This window comes from Balaenoptera musculus, chromosome 15, assembly GCF_009873245.2.
Source record: "Balaenoptera musculus isolate JJ_BM4_2016_0621 chromosome 15, mBalMus1.pri.v3, whole genome shotgun sequence".
Taxonomy (NCBI): domain Eukaryota; kingdom Metazoa; phylum Chordata; class Mammalia; order Artiodactyla; family Balaenopteridae; genus Balaenoptera; species Balaenoptera musculus.
The window spans coordinates 26,529,413-26,549,671 of record NC_045799.1 but is presented as its reverse complement, the minus strand read 5'-3'; the positions used below and the strand labels follow the sequence as shown (position 1 = coordinate 26,549,671).

Sequence of the window (20,259 nt, the reverse complement as noted above, 5' to 3'; positions counted from 1 at the left end):
AGAAAGCCCCCTGGGCCCTTGTGTTAATTATGTGGGAATGTAGAGCTCTCCGTATGAGAGGCGTTCTTGAGACTGACTTGAGTATCGGGGGATAAAGTTCTTTTCTTCCTCACTTGGTTGTTCACTCTGTTGAAGTTATCTCTAGAGGTCAGAATCCTTTGGGGTTTTAAAATCTTTTATTAGGTGGTGTTAGATTTTTTGTGTAGTGACTCACACAGTCCCACCAGAAATTAAATTTAGAAGTGTGGCATATAACAGCCCTTGAGCAGAATCTTCTCAGAATGGTGTGGTATCTTGGACAGCCATTTTACCATGATTATTTCGTTTTTAAGGAAAATGATTTGATTCCCTAGGCCATGACCTCTAAGCTACTAGGGTCACGATTTAGCTTTACAGTTCCTAGGTCAGAACGCTCAGTCAATTAAAACTTTTCTTATTTTTCTCTTGCAGATTCAACTTTCACGTATCAAACCACCCTGGGTGGTTAAAGGTCAGCCCACTTACCAGATATGCCCCCGCATCGTCCCCATCACGGAGTCCTCCTGCCGGGGCTGGACTGGCACCAGGACCCTTGCAGACATTAAAGCCCGTGCTCTGCAGGTCCGAGGGGCGAGAGGCCACCACTGCCATCGAGAGGCGGCCACCACTGCCATCGGAGGGGGGGGTGGCCCGGGTGGAGGTGGCGGCGGGGCCACCGATGAGGGAGGTGGCGGAGGCATCGGCAGTGGTGATGGTGGTGAGGCCTGTGGCCACCCTGAGCCCAGGGGAGCCCCAGGTACCCCTGGAGAGTGTGCGTCAGATCTACAGCGAACACAACTACTGCCGCCTTGTCCTCTAAATGGGGAGCATGTCCATCCTGGAACTGCTGTGTCCAGAGCCAGGAGAGAGGACCTGGCTTCTCTCAGAAAGGAGAAGAGCTACCCACGACAGAGGGTTCCAGATGGCCTCAGAAGCGAGCTGGAAGATGCTTCCCGACTCCCCATTGCTCCCACTGGGGACCAGCCATGCCCGGCTTTACCCCCACTGCCCTCCAAAACCCCGGCACCTGAGCGATTAGTTGAGCAGCCTGCGTTGCATCTGGGAGGTAGAACTGAATGTGGGTCTGGTACCACTTCCTGGGAAAGGGGTAATGAGGAGCGAGGACCCACCATCCCCCTGGAGAACAGTCCTGTTCAGGCTCTAGCGGGGGATGTTGGATTAGAAGAAGGAACCGGCCAGGCTCTAGACAGTGACAGTAATCCCACCGTGAAGGATCCTGTGAATGTGACCCCCAGTCCCATCCCTGAACCATCATTGGCCGGTTCCCTGCAGGACAGACCATTTGATGACGAATCAGGACTTGGTGACTCGGGCCCACCCACGAGGGAAAGTGCTACTAGACAAGAAAACTTGAAAACCGAGGCTCCCGTCTCTGCTGGTGCTGCTCCTTGGATGCCTGGCCTGTCAAATGACAAGGCAGTGGGACAGCCTGAACCCGACTCTAGAGAAGACGTCCCATCTGTTAAGCCGCAGGTTGGAGAGGAGTGGGAGAAAGCTGCTCCCCTCATTCCAGCGTCACCTGGGGGGTTGACAGCTGAGGAGGGTCTGGATCCCTCCGACAACTTGGCTTCACTCTGGACAGTGCCATCTCCAGGGTGCGTTGCCAGCACCGGCCATGACTGCAGACAGCTGAAAGGTGAAAAGCTGAAAATCAGTGGAGACTCTGAAGCGCTGAGTCCTCACAGCGAGTCCACAGACACAGCCTCTGACTTTGAAGGCCACTTCTCTGAGGACAGCACTGAGGCCGAGCCTAGTGAAGCTGCAGTGCCGAAGAGGTCCTCAGCGGTGGAGCAGGGTGAGAAACACATTTGGAACCGCTCCACCTCACTCTCCAAGGTGAACGGTGACCTGAGTCTGGTCACAAGGACAGACGGGATGGTTGCTCCACAGAGCTGGGTGTCTCGAGTGTGTGCGGTTCCCCAGAAGATCCCGGACTCCCTGTTACTGGCCAGTACCGAGTACCAGCCGAGGCCTGTGTCTCTGGGCAGGCTCGCGTCCTCGGTGGAGGCCACTAACCCCCTCGTGACGCAGTTGCTGCAGGGCAGCTTGCCCCTAGAGAAGGTTCTTCGTCCAGCCCACGGTGGCAGCAAACCCGAATCCCCACGACTCCCACTTACGACAGAGCAGAGCCGTGGCGGCTCCCTGCGTATGGGATCTTTGCAAGACCCTGGGGAAAGCAGTTGTGAGGTTGGCGGTAGCAGTCCCAGTTCTTTAAGAGCTTCGAAGGAGTCTCTTCTACCTGAGAGCCGTGAAGCAAGCACCGGCCTCGCCAGGCTGGAGGCCGCCCAGGCTCCTGGAGCGCCCCCAAAGATTTCCAAGCACGCCCTGAGTTTAGACTCCCTATATCCGGTGACAAATCCAATGGCTGCCTCTGGGAAAGTAGAAGAAGTGGATTCCAAAGAGCAGCTCTCTCCCTTTAGTTTTGAAGATCAGAAGGAAGCTGGTGACCTGTCCCAGTGCAGTAATTCAAGTGCTGCCCCAGGCACGAGTCCGGGAAATCTCACTACCTCGAGAGCCCCTTGTTTCTCATCTCCAAATGTGGTCTCCTCGGGTCCCGATCAGGCAGGTCGGGCCCTGGGTGATCAGAACAGTGCTGGAGGCCAAGGGAAGAAGCTCTTCGGCTCCAAAAACAAGGCTGCAGCCCTTCAGTGCCCCCGGCCTGTGGAGCCAACGCCTCTGCCTGCTGATGCCTCTCCCGATTTTCCCAGCAGGAAGTCGGGGCCAAGCAAAAACTCAGTGTCTGGTGGGGTACAGACTGCCAGGGAAGACTGGGCTCCAAAGCCACCGCCTGCCTCTGTTGGCAGCATCCAGAGCGAGAAGACTTTTGGTGGGGGGCCTCTCAAGGCGAATGCAGAGAACAGAAATGTAGCGGGGCCTAGTCCTCGGGAGCTGGTGGATCACTTGCAAGGGATGCCCTTTGTCCTTGATTTGCCCTTCTGGAAATTACCCCGAGAGCCTGGGAAGGGGCTCAGTCAGCCCCTGGAGCCTTCTTCCATCCCCTCCCAGCTCAACATCAAACAGGCATTTTATGGGAAGCTTTCCAAACTCCAACTAAGTTCCACCAGCTTTAATTATTCCTCCGGCTCCCCCACCTTTCCCAAAGGCCTTGCCGGAAGTGTGGTGCAGCTGAGCCACAAAGCAAACTTTGGTGCAAGCCACAGCGCATCACTTTCCTTGCAGATGTTCACCGACAGCAGCACGGTGGAAAGCATCTCACTCCAGTGTGCGTGCAGCCTGAAAGCCATGATCATGTGCCAGGGCTGTGGTGCGTTCTGTCACGATGACTGTATTGGACCCTCAAAGCTCTGTGTATTGTGCCTTGTGGTGAGATAATAAATTATGGCCATGGGAAAAGTTGTATATTTAGTGTGTGTATTTTGATAATGACGGATCTTAAATCTGTATACAGAATATCATTGATAAAAATAGACTCTGTCTCTCTAGGCAAGAGTTCTCTTGCCTCTCCCTAAAATCTGTAGTGCTAAAGCCCCTCGGCCACTTGTCAGCCTTCTGGTTTTGCTGGAAGGGTTTCCTGCAGGGCAGGTTGCTGGGCTGCCCAAGGCTGGCCGGCCAGCCCGAGCTCTTGTCACACAGACAGAGCCTGGTGCGGCGTGCGGAGCCTCCTTGAGACTCAGAGGGACTTGAAGCTGAAGCAAGAAGGTTGTGTTCTCCACCAAGGGGACTAACCTACCCGAACTGAGTAGAAATGTCAGTCTTCCACTGCCCCCTCCCTGCCGTCTTTCCTCCCGCTGCTCCTCCGGGAGTTGATGGGGAAGAAGCCAGCACAGGGTTAAAGCAACTCCCAGCAGTGCCCACCAGGGGGCTTAAGAACCTGCTGACCTCAGGGTCACAGTCATTTGCCAGTTGATGGAGCCAGTTTGACCTTTGGTTCTGTTGCTGAAGCCAGTTTGGGACTTGCCTGTCTCCGAATAATCCACTGGCCCACAGGAGTTTTCGGAACCTTGAATAGACCTGCTTGGACAATGGGTTGGGCATAGGATTGTCTTTCCTCCTTGTAAGTCAGGTGTCCAGACGTTTGGCAGGTGAATTTGTCTGCTCGACACCCCCTCCGTCACTTTGGACTCTGTGGGAGTGGGCATCTCCATGCACCTGTGTATGTGAAAGTCATTTTACATTTCAAAGCAGTGTGTTTTTCTTATTTTTATATTTTTAACTCTTTACCCTTGGATGTATAAAGTGAACTTTTGGCTTCTGTAAGTATGCTCTATGCACCTCTAATGTTTTATCATGTATTTATATGTTGTACACAGTACTGGCCGATTCTGTAAATGGATGTATTGTACAGAGAACACGAACGACTCTCCCTTATTTTACGTCTTTGGCATCATTGCATTAAAGTGGTGTAATTGACTTCTCTCCACCTGTGTCAGAGCCACTGCGTGCTGTGCTGCCCGACGTGAGGGGTGGAGTGATTGACTTGGGACCTGCCAGTTGGCCCGGTGCCCTGTCACCGGTCAGCCGGTGGACCTGCTGCAGTTGCAGAGCCACGGGCAGCCCGGCTGCTCGCTGCTGGGCGAATGCGTCTCGCTCCTCATCTCTTCTCCTCCGACCTTCACTGGCGGCTCGCTGCCGTGTGTGGCAAATCACCACCACCAGTGTCAAGTGCTTCTGGATTCAAGGGTGAGTGCCCTGGGCAGCCCCCAGGTGGGCCTTCTGGACCTGGCTCCAGGCTCCCCACCTGTCGGCGGTACCTGGGACCACGCTTTCCTGGGGCCACAGGGCTCCACTGGACATACTTTTGACAGCAGGTTAAGGAAGAAACAGCTATGCCAGCTGCCAGCGTCTCTCCCAGCACGTTTCCAGCAAGTAGATGTCTCCATAGCTGTGTCACCTCACCCTGCTTCCTGCCTTATTTCTTGTACCTCGACTTGTGAGTTGAGCATCTTCCTTGTTGAACTTAGGTCTCCCTGTGTGAGTGCATCTGTGTGAGCTGTAAAATTGGTATGACTTCAGCAAGTCTCATGTCATCTGAAAGGTCTTTTCTTTCCCCCACTTTTCATCCATTGTGGCATTTCTGTCATCTGAAGCATGAGTGGGAAGTTGGCAAAGATGTGGTGATTTAAATGCAGTATTGGCCAAGTCCAGGTTGTCAACTTCAAGAGTCTGTTTACCAAAGACAGGGAGCAGAGGCACAAGCGTGTTTGAACCTCTTCTTCCTTCTGCTGTGACCTTTGGGGCCACCCTAGGGGACAGTTGGAAACTGGTCCGCCAGGGAAAGCACTGCTCTTGTATGTCTCTGTGGTCTTGGAAAAATAAACCTGTACAACCTGCACGTGTGGTCTCGGTCATCTTCTGTGGCCGCCGTGCTGGGCTGGGAGGAAGGTTGGCAGACCCCGGCTCACTTCACCTCAGCGCTGGAGCTGATTTTCTAGTGTGTGGAGTTCTTTTGAGACGTTGGTTCCAAAGGTGCGACTTGTCAGTGTTGCTGGTCTTCATCAGACTGAGCGTGACGTGGCGAACTTACCCATTTATCCACCGTGTGGACTGGAGCAAAATCTAATGAAGCCGATGGGGGTCCTTTTCGCCCGTGAATCAAAGCCGTGAACTGTGACGTCCCTCCACAGCGCTCATCCCAACCGCCTTGCTGAGACTGAGGTTGCCCGAGGGATTCCTCCTGGCGGATGATCTCGGGGAGGGTGACCAGCAGCAGTGAGGGAGGGGCCGGCCCAAAATGGGGTCTGATGCTGGTTGACGAGCCTGAGTGGATGGCAGACTGCAGGGGTTGACTTTAAAGATTAATTAAAATACGTATCCATTCATTTGTTCCCCGTGAACTGGAGAAAGTAGATTTTACACACGTTGGAACATGTTTTGGGGCAGTGCGAGCTGTAGTTTTGCGGTGCTGCGATTTGATCGAGGTGCGGGGGGAGAAGTCGTGGTCAGGTGGCTCTGTGGTGCCTGGGTAACTGCCTGGTGGTGGTGAGGTGTACATGCGCCTTCACGTCATGGAATCTGTTTGCCCAGTTACTTCTGCAGGAGCTTAGAATGCGTTGTTGGAAGCCAGGGCTGGGACCTGACGTTGCCAACTGCATCTCAGCAGGGAGGCGGAACGTGCGCTGGGCTAGAGTGGGGGCCTGGCTACTTGCCAGCTCAGTGGTTGGGGTCAGTCACTAAGCCCCTGGCAACTTTCTCATCGCTGATTTGGGCTGAGAGTTGCTACTGCGTAAAGTCATAGTGTGTGGCGCATAGGAAGTACTCCATCCTGTTAGCTCGCGTGGGACTGAGACTTACAGGAGAGATCAGTATGGCTCCTGTCGTCTGCTTGACCCTCACCCCAGGGAGGAGCCGTGGAGAGGGGGGCCCGTGTGGCACGCTGAGGGCTGGTGCGAGCTGAGTGGATGTCTGACTTTCAGCCTCTCACTACAGTTGAGTGCATAGTCCTGGGTTTAGAGACTGAGTACTTGGCAGGAGAGGCTTATTTTACTCATGGTCCAAAGGACAGGGAAATCGACTGTTTCAGAATCTGGAAAGTGTGCTGTCTTACTGGCCAGGCACAATGTCACCCGTTTGTTTCATGTCCTACCTGCTCATGAGGAAGTCAGACCCTGCTTGAGATAGGTGTGCGCGCGCGCGCGTGTGTGTGTGTGTACACTCAACAGAGTAGCCACGTCCCTCCGGCCTCGGGGACCAAAGCCCAAAGCGTCTGTGTGCCTTGTGCCCTGAGAGGAGGCTGCACGGGCCGTGTTGCCCTTGTGTGTGTGTGTGTGTGCCGTTTAAAGTGATGGAGGGGGTAGGCTCTGTGACCCTGGAGGTTAATACTTGAAACCAGATGGTGACAGCGCCCTGTGCTTCCTCTTTGTGCATCATTTTGAAAGCCTGGAATGAACATCTCTAACAACCAAAAGGTGTAGACGGAAGCTCTGTAAGGATGACAGTAACAAAAATACAGCTGTCAGTGCAGTGATTCTTAACTTTTCTGAGAACACGGGCTCCTTTGAGAGTCCAGTGGGAGCTCTGGACCCTCTCCCCGCAGGAACGTGCACACGTGCGTGCGCGCACACACGCACACACACACACAAAGTTGTATTATTTCAGACGGTTTAAGAGCCCCCCTTCCGCACCGCCGGCAGCTGGAGCCCCTCACTGAAGAACCCCCTGACTGATAATAAACCTAATAAAATCTGGGTTTATACAAAAGAGGGGAGAGAGGACTTTGCAAAGGATTCTCCTTCAGTCTGTAGCTACTGACCTTCACTAGTGCATTTAGATTTAAAAGTGCGTTACAGGCATGGTCTCCCCTCCCCCTCACCGAGTAAGCTGAGCTTCGCCGCCTGCTCGGTCACTGCTCGGTCACTGCGTAGCCTTCATCTCACTGTTCCATGGGGGCGTCCCCTTTGATGTCATCCTCTGCACTTAACACCATTGGTCTGGAGCTCCATTTAAAGAAGCCGGGACGGAACCAAGCAGCCCTTCTCTGTCCACAAGCGCTTCCTCCTTGGATCCCAGTGTCCCCGCAGCTGGCTGCGGCTTCGGCTGGAGGTGAGTGCTTTCCATTGGGCCAGCGAGGACCGTGTGCCGTGGACCCGGGCTCTGGCTGTGTTGTCCCAGGTGGGGGAGTTCGTGGTCCCTTGGTGATTCTCAGCAGTGGTAGTTTTGGTGGGACGGGCACTGTCATGGCATCACCGAGGATTTGCTGCTCTGGGTCCCTACCTGCATCTGAGAAGATGAAGTGCCACCTTCTGCTTTGACTGTACCTGCTCCTTTTCTTACGAATCTCAGCCCCAGGGTATGTAGACTCCCGCGGGGCAGCGCTTTCAAACTGTTGGCCCCTCTCCCTTTACCTGTTTAATATATTTGGCTACTGCACAGAATTTCATTTAAAAAAAAAGAGATTCTTCTGCCATTACAAAAAAAATAAACGTTTAATGACTGCCACATAGTGTGTGTGGGTGTGTGTATATACAAGCAATTGTTAACAGTTACATTTATGCTTTTAACTCACACAGAATTGTTTTTAAACTCCTGATAATCAGGTTTGGCCCCAGTCACATTCGTGAAAGTTTTCCTTAAAGTTTAACCTAAATTGAATGCAGGATGAAAAAAAGTCTGCACACGAGTGAACGTCTTTGGAAAAAAAAAAAAAAGCAGCCCTTTTGTTTCCTTCAAGGGCATCCCAGGTGTTGGGTCGAATGGAGTGTCAAGTCCTGACGGTTCAGGACCAGGGATGGTGTTTCCTCGGTTTTCCCAGCCACCTGAGTTTGGTTTCAGTCTCAGAAGAGCTGCGCCCTGGGCGGACGGGAGTGGAAAGAGGGCGATTTGCAGGGAAACAGCTGCATTTAAGACCTTGCTTGGGCGCTGGCTGAATCCAGGCGAGGTGTGCACCCGGCGTGCCCTCTTTCTCATCTGTAAGCGGGGCTAGAGCACCTCCCTGGGAAGGCAACGGTGAGATTTCAAAATGATGTGCGCCTGTGCTGGGCACCTGACGAGGACCAGGAAAGGTCCATTTCCTTCCCTTTCTGAAGGGTGAGGCGCCAAAAAAAGTGACAAGTTCATTTGTTCAAGAAAATCTACCAAGGACCTTCTGTGTGCTAGCTTATTGACTAGGCAAAGGTGGAATCTGGGACTTCCCTGGTGGCGCAGTGGTTAAGAATCTGCCTGCCAATGCAGGGGACACGGGGTTCGAGCCCTGGTCCGGGAAGATCCCACATGCCACAGAGCAACTAAGCCCGAGCGCCACAACTACTGAGCCTGCGCTCTAGAGGCCGCGAGCCACAACTACTGAAGCCCGCGTGCTGTGCCTAGAGCCCATGCTCCGCAACAAGAGAAGCCACCACAGTGAGAAGCCCGCACACTGCAACGAAGAGTAGCCCCTGCTCGCCGCAACCAGAGAAAGCCCGTGGGCAGCAGCAAAGACCCAACGCAGCCAAAAATAATAAGTATGTAAATAAATTTTTTTAGAAAAGGTGGAATCTACTGGTAGAATGGTGTTTCAGTGCCAGACTAGAGTTGGAGGGAACAGAACTGGCTGGCAGTGCTGCTGTTGAGAGGACACAGTGGAAATAAAGCATTCAGTTTGTTATTCAGTGTTTATTAAGTAGATTCAGTCTTATATATGATATACAGATTCAAAAGAAAAAGGATTCCACATACTTATGAAATCAGTGCATTTAGCAAGTAATACCATGGAGATAACAGCTCGATTAACAGCTCATTGGTCTTTTGTTAAGTGAGGGGAGAGGGAGTTGGCCTGTGCTAGTCATTCCACAAACAAAACAGAATTTAGTTGCATCACATAGAGAAGACACATTCTAAGAATTAAAATATTAAGCCACATTTACTGGAAAAACTCACTATATAGAACACAAATAATTTTTATAGAACATTGAGGAGGAAGTCCTCACCTGCTTAGAAGAGCCACGTTAAGTTGCATAGGTGCATATCTGTAAAAATATAATTTAGAGGTGAAGCCATTGATTAAGTAATAAAGAGTCATCTTTAAAAGTTGGTGCCGTCTGCTGTTTGTCTTAAGTGCCATATGCTTACTGTCTGGAGCCCCCTGCCCATCCCCAGAGGTGACGCCTCATGAATGAGCTGCCTCCAGGGGACCCTGAAGAAATGCTTATACCATCTGCACTGGAAAGTCTTAAAACTCATCTCAGGTAGGGAACTTGCGCTCTTCCCCAACGTGTCTAAATTATGCCAGGGGATTGGAAACCTCTCGGGTTGTCCCTAAATCTTGGGTGGCTTCACCCTGAAGCTCCCATGAGTCAACGTGATCTTCCCATTCCCAGGCTGTCAGGAGAAGAGCTATATCCACCCCCGGCTCTGCAGCCAAGTCCTACTTTCACTTTTCATGAGTCCACGCAGTTTCCCACCTGCAGCCGAAAGGAAGTCTCCCTTCTGAGCCCTGCTCCTAAATGGACCATATGACAGAGGCATATGGGCCATCTGCCGCATGGAGATTTTTCTGAGCTTAGAAAAGTATTCTTCAGCAAATCTGAGTTCTGTGTGGTGTAGGTTTTTTGTTTTTGTTTTTAGGTGGAAACATAGGTAAAAAGTGAGAGGTTTTTGTTTTGTGGCTTTGCTAAGCAGATGAGCTTTGAGGTGCACCTTCCTCCTCAGGAGCGAGTCTTGCAGGACACACAGGGACCGGGGCATCTGTACATGTAAACAGTACACTTTCACTGAGTCCAAAATTAGGAGCAAAAATACAAAGGTTCACATTGGTCTTAGGTAGATACAGGCGAAAAAGGACTGAGCTGTTTAGCTCATAAACAACAAAAACAAAGTTTCTAAAGCACCACTAAATTATATAAAAATCAGACCATGGACGGATTGAAACTGGTATTCTGGTGAAATACTTTACTATCTTGTAAAAAGTTTTACAAAAAATTACAAATTAAAAGTATCAACCCTCTGAGTTCAAAGCAGCATTTTGAAAATGAACTGGTAATTAATCCTATAACCACCCCTGGAGTCATAAGTGGCCCTTGGGAATAGGGATGGCTGGGTTCCACCTGTTTGAAATCTTCTGAAACCTTCCAACCCCCTGCCGGTCCCCCTCCCCCTCAACACTGTCCTTGGGTATAAACTGAGTGGTGACGGTAAAATGAGTTTTAGATGGGTTGTACTCTCACTGGTCTACCAGATGATCCACCACTAAGACCAAATTCCCATTTCTCCTCTGATTCTAACCTTGTGGGATTAGCCCCCTGCAAAGACTCTGGAACTGGTATATTCTATTCTCGCATTACCTCTTAAACGTAGGATCCCAAATGATCAATTTGTGCCCTGAGGCCCTCCGTAAGAACTGGCTGTGGGGCAGGGCTTTGGACGCTCCCTTTAGGAGAAGGCAGTCCCTGGGGTGAGGGGGGACAGCAGCGAGCTGGGTTCAGCAGAGCCAGCTCTTTGGTGCTTCTCCAAGTCCAGAGGAGAGGGATGGGGTTGACGCTGCATCTTTTAAAACAAAAGCAAAACTGAACAAGTTCCCTGACTGGACTAGCTAATGGAATCCTGTTTCCACACAGTAACTTGCTCCTGATTCTGCCGTCACGAGGGCTTCACGTGCAGCTTCACTAGGAAGGAGCCCACCCAAGAGGTGGGGTCAACGTGACGGGATCCACTGTCCTGGAGGGGCTCTGGGAGCCCCAGTGGACCTTGACCACTATCATCATTTGCTTCCTTTCTCTTTGAAGCACACTGAACCTACATACACTCTTACCGCGGCGCTAAGGCCGCTGAAGGTGGTCAGTTAGGACAAGCTTGACTCAGAAAAACACTTCACACTGTAGCTTATACGGAGCTTCAGATCTAATCCCTTGTGCGGGTAGTGGCGGAAGCCCCATCCCCAGTCTTTCTCACTCCTGTGTGTTCAGAAAAGCTAACCGTTTGTGCCTGGCTTGGGTACTGCCTCCGGGAGGAGAAATGACATGTGAAGCAGTTGATGTCAAGAATTCTAAGGCGGCGATTGTCTGTGCCAGTTTTCAACATTAAGATTTTCACAAATTGCCTGGGGTAACATTTTGCAAAAGATCTACTGATTACTTTTCGTAGTATTGTTCACACACAAAAATAAATATTTACACAAATTCAAACGTCCGGGAGTAGTACTGAGCAGATGGGGGCGGGACGTGCGGACGCTGGGGGGTGGGAGCGGCCTCGGGCACTGGAGCTTGTGCTGTGCTGACGGCGGGTCTCGGCGTCCCGGCCCCGGCTGGAGCCTGGGGACTAGTCAGATGGAAGGCAGAGGTGGTGTGGCTGCGTGGGGTGCTGGAGGCCACTTGGGAGAGCAAAGGCCACCCTCAACCTCTCGGGGCTGGAAGCAAGCAGGGGGCAGGACCCCCTGCCCTTCTGACTTTCTGGATCCGGGGCCCGTAGCTCAGTCGTGGATCCGAGGAGGGGGAGGCATCCACGCTGCAGCCCCCTCACCACCCCTCCTGAGGGTGGTCTGCCAGTGCCGGGAGGCAGTTGGCTGCAGAAAAGCTGGTTTGGGAAGGGGGTGCCTGCTTTGGGGTCGAGCGGCTCTCGACCCTAGGGTCCCCTCGGCCCTGGCTCCCCTGGGACCTCTTTGCTCTGAGGGCGGAAAGGCAACAGAGGGCTTCTGCCAGCTCCGGGCAGGGGCGGGCAGCAGAGCGCTGCTGTCATGGCTACGGAGTGTTGCATGGAGAGGCCCTGTGGGCCTTGTGAGGTCTGGGCAAATCCCTGGTTTTAGCAGCACTGGTAGGTATTGCACTGAGCAAGAGGAAGTGCCTATCGGGGAGGAAGGAAGCCAGGCCAGCCTTTTCTTTTTGCCCTTTTTCACACTCCAGGGATTATGGGTTTCTTCCAGGACTGGCCCCTGCAGAAGGGCGGGTCCTAGGAGAACCCAGGTGGCTTCTCCACTTCTGCTGATGGTCCCTTTCCTCCAGCCACGGGGGCGGGGGACGGGAGCTGCGGTCCACCCCGGAGCTCGCAGCTGCCTTTCCTGACAGCCAGGGGCGCACCCTGCAGAAACGAGGGGGGTGGGGTCGGGGGCCCTTCCCGGCGGGTGTCCGAGGGGCCAGAGCCTGTGCGGAGAAGTGTTCAGACCTGGCTCCCTGGGGGCAGGGTGAGGGCAAGGGCCCAGCTGGCCGGCTGCCTTGCCCCAGCACTCTGTCCTGTCAAGCGCCCGGGCCAGGGGACGGCCAGCGGCTGCTCGCGAGGGCCGAGGTCCTCCCTGGGCTCCAGCTCCTGGCCTCCCCTCTGGACTTACCTCCCAGGCAGACACACTGGGTGGGGGAGGTGGGAGACAGCCGTTCAGAACAGGCTCAGGGCACATCCTGGAAAAGCCCACGCTGGAGTGTGAGGTAGAATACGGGTGACCGTGTGACTGGGGCGTCTGTGGGATGGGGGAGGGGGAGCCGCTTTTGTTTGTCTTTGCTCTGCAGTGGGTGTGGGTGAGGTCCTCCTGCTTGGCGGGGCTGGGCGCTCAGAGGGCCAGCCAGCCCGGCGCCCCCGCTGCCCCCAGCCCTGCCGGCCCCCAGCCCGCGCCAGTGTAGTGATATGGAATGTTAGGTCACAGGGATACATCCTTCTGATCAGACAGACACAGACTGGCAATCTGTACAAACACAAAAGAATCCATTTTCAGAAAAATAAATTACTAAGGGGAGAGGAAGAAAGGGTCCACTTTGTTTTTCTCAATAAATATGCAATTCTGCTCACCTAAGACTTGAAAGGTAATTATCTGGGGGTGGGATTCTAACATCAGGGTCCACGAAGATGATTCTAAATAGAGCTGCGGCCCCAGCGCCTTGTCAGGGGGAGCCCCAGCCCTTCCAAAGCTGCCCCGTTGGCCTCTTCCAAGCAGGTCAGAGCACCCGTGTGGTGAGATTCCAAAAAAAAGTGTCCTTGTGCCCAGAGTCTCAGGCGCTTGGAGTGTGGCTAGAAACAGCTCTTTTGCATCCACCTCTTTCAAAAAACAAAAGGTACCAACTGGTGAGGCGGGAAGCCGGTCCGGGGCTGGGAGAGCCTCCTTCCCTAGGGTAGTGCACTCCACGTGCTGCTGGGTCAGTTCTGCTGTAAAATGAGGTTTTCCAGTTCATCTGCTGAGCGCAGCAGGAAGGCGGCGGACTCCCGGTAGCCGGCGATGAGCTGCCGCACGGCACTGATCTCGGTGGGGCTGAGCTGGGCAGTGGGCATGGTCCTGCTGGTGCTGTTGCTGGAGGGCGTGGGCGTGGGCGTGGTGGAGGTGGTGGAGGCCCCGCCTTTCATGCTGAGGTCCGTGGGCCCTGCGAGGAGGCGAGCCAGGGTGAGGAGGGGCACCCTTTCCCCTATCCTGGGGGCCCGAGGCCCTCGTCTGTCTCCACGGTTGTACCCCTAGTGCTTAGAAGGGGGCCTGCAGACAAGACGTGGGCTTCTCTGTTAAGCCCGAGGGTGATCCTGCGTTGGGGTCGGGGGGAGGCTTTGGCCTCGGGCCGGGCAGGACTCTGATGCCAGCTCCCTGGCACTCATCGCACCTCGGCTGCTCTCTGAGGACTGTCAGGCCTCCGCGCTCTGGGCTCTGGTCTCCGGGTGAGGAGGCGGCCTCGAGCTGGCGGGGGGAGGGGGCGGCTAAGACACTGCCGGTAGGTGGGGGTCCGACGCCCCCGAGGGGGACAGGGTGTGGAAAGCCCCGGACAGAGTCCAGAGTGCAGCCCCAGAAGGCCAGGAAAAGAAGCACCCATGTTTGCGCCTCATGAGACAAGGAAGGGGCTTCTCAACCGCCGCCGCAGCCGCCGCCGCCGGGGAAGAGCAAGAAAGAGGCTGGCTGCCCTGGGCTGCCCTGCTTGGGCCTGGGAAAGAGGCCGGGGCTGGAGCGGCCAGACAGAGCGCGCCCTGCCGGAGAGCGGCTGGAGGCGCAGGTGGAGGGAGGTGCTGGGGGCTGAGCCTCCTCCCGATGGGCTGCAGCACCTCGAAGCCCCTTGCCTTTGAGAAGTTCTCTCGTGCCCAAGCGAGGTGGAAGATTAATGCTGCTGGGACGGGAGAGCGTAAGGTGGGTGTGTGAAGGTCGGAAGGTCAGACAGGACCCAGAGGGGCCCTCTAGAGAAATCACCTCCCCTTTGCCCTTGAACGGTGGCAACAAACAGGGAGCCTGCAGTCTTACCGAAACACACTGGGGGTGTGTGCTGGGGCCACCAGGCCTGGTCTCCCCTCCACCTTTCCCAAACGGCTCTGTGGGGTGCACCGTGGCTCTGGAGTCAGCGAGCCCGGACTGGCGGCCTGCTCGGCCCCACCATGGGTGATTCCTAACTTCCCTGGGCCCCCGGCCCTGGGGCTGAGCCACGCCGGTGAACCCCTCGGCGCGGCTCGGGATGCTCGGCCTACGGGAGGCCCACTGGGAAAGGGCTTCCAGGAGACACAGAAGCTCCTGGAATTGGAGCATTCTTTCGAGGTGTTCAGCAAGAAAACCGCCAAAGGAGAGGATCTGGTGGTGTGGGAGCGGAAGCTTGCTTGGGAGGCCTTCTGTGACCCAACTAGGTCCGTCTCCCTGTGCCCTGCCCAGCCCCCAACCCCCATAAGCAGAGATCATCGTACATGGGTGTGTGAGGCAGTTCTCAGTTACCAGCCAGCTCCCCACTACCCCACTGGTTCTGACAGCCAGTTTGAATCATTATTGCACCTACAGTGGAAGCTTTCTTTCTTTCTTTTTTTTTTTGGCCGCGCCGTGAGTCTTGCAGGATCTCAGTTCCCTGACCAGGCGCTGAACCTGGGCCATGGCAGTGAGAGCCCGGAATCCTAACCACTAGGCCACCAGGGAACTCCCTATAGTGGCAGTTTTTATGCTGCTACAGAGATGGACAAGCCCTTGTCACTGGAGACACATAGACCAGAAGTAACATCTTGGGAGAAATTGTGGAAACTCGACTACTGCTAAAAGGAAGCTGGTGCAGCCCCCAAATGGGGAAGGAAGTTGGAATCTAAGATGGGACAGTCTGTCACATGGGGTTATTTCTTCTCTCATCAGAGAACAGGGATGTCAAGCAGGAGGTCCTGGGAACTGGCCTGCTAAGGAACATCCTTGGAATTGAGGGTCGAGGGAAGTCCGTTAAAATGAAACACAGGAGGAAGGACTGGGGCTGGGAACTGCTGGGAAGGGCAGCCAAGCAGGTGGCTGGCTCCCACATGGGTGGCTGCTGGGATAGTCTGGGAGCAGGCAGGGGTGCCTGCGGGGATAGTCTGGGAGCAGGCAGGGGTGCCTGCGGGGATAGTCTGGGAGCAGGCAGGGGTGCCTGCGGGGATAGTCTGGGAGCAGGCAGGGGTGCCTGCGCTGGCTCCCGGCTGCTGCAGGGTCTGGTCCCCTCCAGACACTGGCTGGGGATGGCAGAGGAAGGCCGGAGCCGCCTGCCACGTGGGTGTGAGCTGGCCCTGGGCTTCCTCTCTTTCCTCCCTCCACCCCCAAGCCTTGTCCTCTTCACTCCTATGCTCAGAGCAGGCCTTCCGTCTCTTCCCCCAGGGCTCTGGTTACAGGCAGCCACTCAGGTGGCCAGGTGGTTGCTAGAGGGGCCGGAGCGGGTGCGAGTTGCCCAGCACCCCAGGTAAGACAGGCAGAGCCTGAGTCTATCTGGGCTGACCTGGATTTCCAGATCCACCCATGATCTAAGTGAGGAGCTCTGAGCCACCAACACAACTGCCCAACCAAGGTGCCAAATGGACTGAACCCTCATTTAAGGGCTGCTGCTGGGAGGGCAGTGGGACTGGGACTGCCCGTGGTGTTCTTCCAACTGCTGGACCCAAACCCAGTGCTCACAGGACGCCACTGCCCCAGGCAGGAGGTCAGCGAGCAGATCTCGGCCTCCGTGACCTCGCCACCCACTTCTAAGGAACCAGGGAGACTGAGGTACAGGGGCAGAGCTAGTGGCCTTTCTTGAAGCCTCTCCGGCAAGTGTGAACAGGGCGGGAGGGCAGCAGGCCTGGCCCTCAAGAGAGGCCGGAGCAGCCCTGGCAGCTGCGGCCCGAGACAGGCCCTGCTGTGTGGTGCCAGGTGGGGGCCTATCACCATCGCCTGCCCCCTGGGAAGGACTCTCCCCATGCGCAACAGGGGGGGCTCTAACTTCCCGCCCCGCACCTGTCTCCAGACACACTCTACCAGGGTCCCCACTCAGCAGGGCTGTCAGATCGTGCTCCTTCCCGGAAGGAAAGCAGCCCGCCTGGGACAGCCATTTCACCCCTGCTGCAGCTGGCCACTCTGGCCTCAGCCTCAGGGATTAGGGCCAGGCAGCCTCTTATTTTAGGTTAAGAGGCATTAGGAAAGGATGAGAAGTTAAGCCCAGGCAGGAATCTTCCAGGGACCCACACGTACTTGCCGGTGGTAGGGGGCAAGGTGAGCGAGGGTGTCTGGGCTTTCTGCCATGGGTAGGGACCAGCTGCCTCCATCGCTGCCCAGGAACAGTAAGGGGTCTCCCATGGCCAAGGACAAGGGCCTGAGAGGAATTCTCAGGCACGTTCAGCCGAGACCTAGAACCAGAATTCCCTGGCCTGCGGGCGGCACCTTCCTCTAACCTACTTGTCGAGCAGCAACTTGCTGTTACCCCCAGCCTTTCCTCTCGCCTCTGAATGACCCCCAAAGCACACTGCTTCTGCCTCCTGTACTACCCATTAAAATCTCACCACAAGGGCAGACAGCACAATTCATAGCCTCCTTTGGTTAAAGCCTATCTGTGGCTCCCGCGGCACACAGAACTAAATCCAGATGCCTGGCTCAAGAGGCCCTGGGATCACCCCCACCTGACCCCGCCAGCTCCGGGAGGCCGCCAGGCTGCCCTCCACCGGGGGAACCCGCTCTTCCCCTGCCGCACCTACCACCCAGGCCTCAGCGTGAAAGGGCCTGAGGTCCGCACTCAGGGCAGCACCTAGCTCCATGGGGAGGTTTCTATCTTTTGGGAACTGTTTCTCCAATATTGGCCTGCGTTCCGGCTGCATCAGAGTCACCTGGGCAGAGTTACAGGGGGCACCTAGGGAATCACCTAGGCTAACCACTGCCCCAGGTGACCTAGATGGGGCCCCACAGTGCAGCAGAAAGGGCTGGGGCCCTGCTCCCAGGTGAAAGAACCTTCATCTCGGGGCTTCCCTGGTGGTGCAGTGGTTAAGAATCTGCCTGCCAATGCAGGGGACACAGGTTCAAGCCCTGGTCTGGGAAGATCCCACATGCCACGGAGCAATTAAGCCCGTGAGCCACAACCACTGAGCCCATGTGCCACAACTACTGAAGCCCGTGTGCCTAGAGCCCGTGCTCTGCAACAAGAGAAGCCACCGCAATGAGAAGCCCACGCACCGCAACGAAGAGTAGCCCCTGCTCGCTGCAACTAGAGAAAGCCTGCGCACAGCAACGAAGACCCAACACAGCCAAAAATAAATAAAATAAAATAAATAAATGTTTTTTAAAAATTAAGAAATGCTTTTCAAAAAAAGAACCTTCATCTCACAAGTGAGGTCCTACGTGGTGGCCTGGAGAGGGAGGTGACCTGCCTGGGACCAAATTCTGGCTCTGCCATCAACTCTGCAAGACCTGGGCCAGCGACCGTCTCACTGAGACTTGGTCATTTTGGGTGAGACGAGGGTGTGGAGAGGCTCAACTCAGGTGAAGGGCAGGGTCTTGGCTGGGACTCTGCTCCCAGTGGCCCGTGGAGGTGGGAGTGGGGCAGCGGCGGGGGACCAGGGAGAGGCCCAGCAAGCCTCCGGGGAGGCCAGAAAGGAGTGGAAGGCTGTTCGTTTTAACCTTGCCTTCCAAGCTAAGGACTGGCTAAGATTATGAGATGGGGAGGGTCCCTGTGCCAAGAAGGAGTCACTTTCCCGGCCTGCCTCTGCTGCTTCCCCACCTGCCCCACCCCCTTCCCAAGGCGGCTAGTCAGGGAGCCGCAGAGCCTGGTGTCCCGCACTCACCATTACTGTGATTTCCTGTTTGGAGGGAGGCAGGGGGCTGCAGGTTGCTGCCCAAGGCCCCGTAACCACGGTAACTGTAGTTCAGGCCACCGTTGACGTACACAGGGTCCTGGGAGTAGGAGGAGGCTGGCAGTGAGTAGGTGGAGTGGGTGACGGCTGCGGAGTCCCGGGAGTGCTGCTTGTCCAGGGCTATGGGCTCGTCCTGCAGAGTGGGAGGCAGGCGCTGGGGAACCACAGGCGCAGCAAGCCCTGACCACGGTTCCTGGACGGGGGTGGCTGGTGGCCCCAGATCTGCCGGGACCCGGCGCGGGACCTGGCGCGGGACCTGCAGGACTCTGCCTCTCCCCGTGGCTGCCTTGCCCAGGGCCTCCCCCAGCCCCCCATCTGCTCATCTATCTTCAGGGCAGAGCTAATCTGTCCCTGCCCGGCTGAAGACACTCTCAGGGCTCGGGATGAAGTCCAGATTCCCTTCCTAGGTCTGCAAGACCTTTGTGTCTGGGCTCCTCTGACTCCCCCCCACCGCCCCCCTCCCCCCAGCATCTCCATCTTCCATCTGAGGAAGCCCTCCCTGCTCCCTCTGCACCCAGGGGCCGTGGTAGTATCTGCGGGATGGCTGAGGACACCCTCCCAGTGGCTGGCAGCAAGCAGGCACCTGAGAGGACTGGTAGATCTCCAGGCGCATCCTTTTGGCTGCTTTTCTCGTCTCGCTCTCACAGGCAGCTGCCAGGATGTTTTCTGCCATGGCCGAGGTCAGGTGGGGAGGTGTGGGTCTGGTCTGCAGGCAGAATGGGGATGGAGCCAGTGTTAGGGCGCAGAGACCCTGCCCTAGAGGTGGGCAGGGCAGCACTGGGCTTTGGGCTCCTCTGTGAACCCGGGGCCACAACGCCTGCTTCCAGGGGTATTGGGAGGGCTGTGGGAAAAGCGCCCGGGCGGCCGGGAGGGTGCGGGGAGCCTGGGACTGGTGGGCCTGGGGCTCACCATCTCCATGCCGTTCTTCTTCATGCGCCGGCAGGACTTGAGGTACGTGCGGATGCGCTTGCGGGCCCGCTCCTGGAACTCAGGGAACTGCCGGCTGCAGGACTCGATGATGGCCTGGATCTTCTCCTTGGGCTGCTTGGAGATGGGCACCATGCGGTCCAGGTTCTCGTCCACAAAGAGACGCACGAACATCTGCAGGAGACACAGGCTGTGGGAAGGGCTGGCCCGGCTGAGCCCCCGCCCCAGCCGGCCGTCCTGGGCGGGCGCTCACGTTGAAGGCCTTGAGGCGCTCAGGGTCCATGCCCTCGGAGTCATTCATCTTGTCATTGTCCTCATGGTCGTCGTGGTCATCGTCGTCGTCATCTGCTGTGGGGGCCCGGCCCACCGTCAGGTCCTCAGGGCAGCCACTGACCTCGGTTTTGATGGAGTCGTAGCTCCCCGAGCTGTAGGGGGGGGACTGAGAGAGGGCGGGGGGGGCAGAGGGTCAGGCCACGGTGAGCGTGGGGGCAGGCGCGGCGAGCACACCCAGCTGCCACGTGAGCCACGCTGCAAGGCCCTGAGCAAGTCACTTTCCTTCTGCTCCTTCCCCCTGTGACACGGGGACAGCGACGCTGCCGCCCCTCCCTGGGCGGCTGTAGGAAGGACTGCCCACAACCACACATGCAGAGGCCTGGCGCCCTGGAGGACTTCAGTGGAGGGGATGGTGGTTTACTCCGCAGCAGTGCCCACGCCAGGACGTGCCTCATCGCACGAGGGAAATGCAAACACAGAAAGGGCTCCTTCCCGCCACCAGCCAGCCTCTCCTGCTTGTGCCAAGATCTGTTCTGGCTTCGGGGTTTTCCTCCCTGGTCCCCAAGGGGCTGCAACCCTGAGTTGACAACCGAGCTGTCACAAAAGCAGTGA

General features: G+C 56.0%; 2 protein-coding genes across 5 annotated transcripts in view; one reads left to right on the top strand and one right to left on the bottom strand.

Annotated features, from left to right (window-relative positions):
- Positions 1–5,332, top strand: part of ASXL1 (ASXL transcriptional regulator 1) — a 68,726-nt gene extending 63,394 nt beyond the window's left edge. For both annotated transcript variants that reach the window (XM_036824628.1, XM_036824627.1), the window contains one exon: positions 451–5,332. In XM_036824628.1, coding sequence (XP_036680523.1) covers positions 451–3,372 — 2,922 coding nt within the window. In that variant the 3' untranslated portion in view covers positions 3,373–5,332. The remainder of the gene's footprint in view (positions 1–450) is intronic.
- A 7,747-nt stretch (positions 5,333–13,079) lies between these two features.
- Positions 13,080–20,259, bottom strand: part of NOL4L (nucleolar protein 4 like) — a 125,598-nt gene continuing 118,418 nt past the window's right edge. For all 3 annotated transcript variants that reach the window (XM_036827112.1, XM_036827113.1, XM_036827114.1), the window contains 5 exons: positions 19,628–19,813; positions 19,357–19,548; positions 19,031–19,153; positions 18,379–18,580; positions 13,080–13,748 (listed from right to left, as the gene is read on the bottom strand). In XM_036827112.1, coding sequence (XP_036683007.1) covers positions 13,528–13,748; positions 18,379–18,580; positions 19,031–19,153; positions 19,357–19,548; positions 19,628–19,813 — 924 coding nt within the window. In that variant the 3' untranslated portion in view covers positions 13,080–13,527. The remainder of the gene's footprint in view (positions 13,749–18,378; positions 18,581–19,030; positions 19,154–19,356; positions 19,549–19,627; positions 19,814–20,259) is intronic.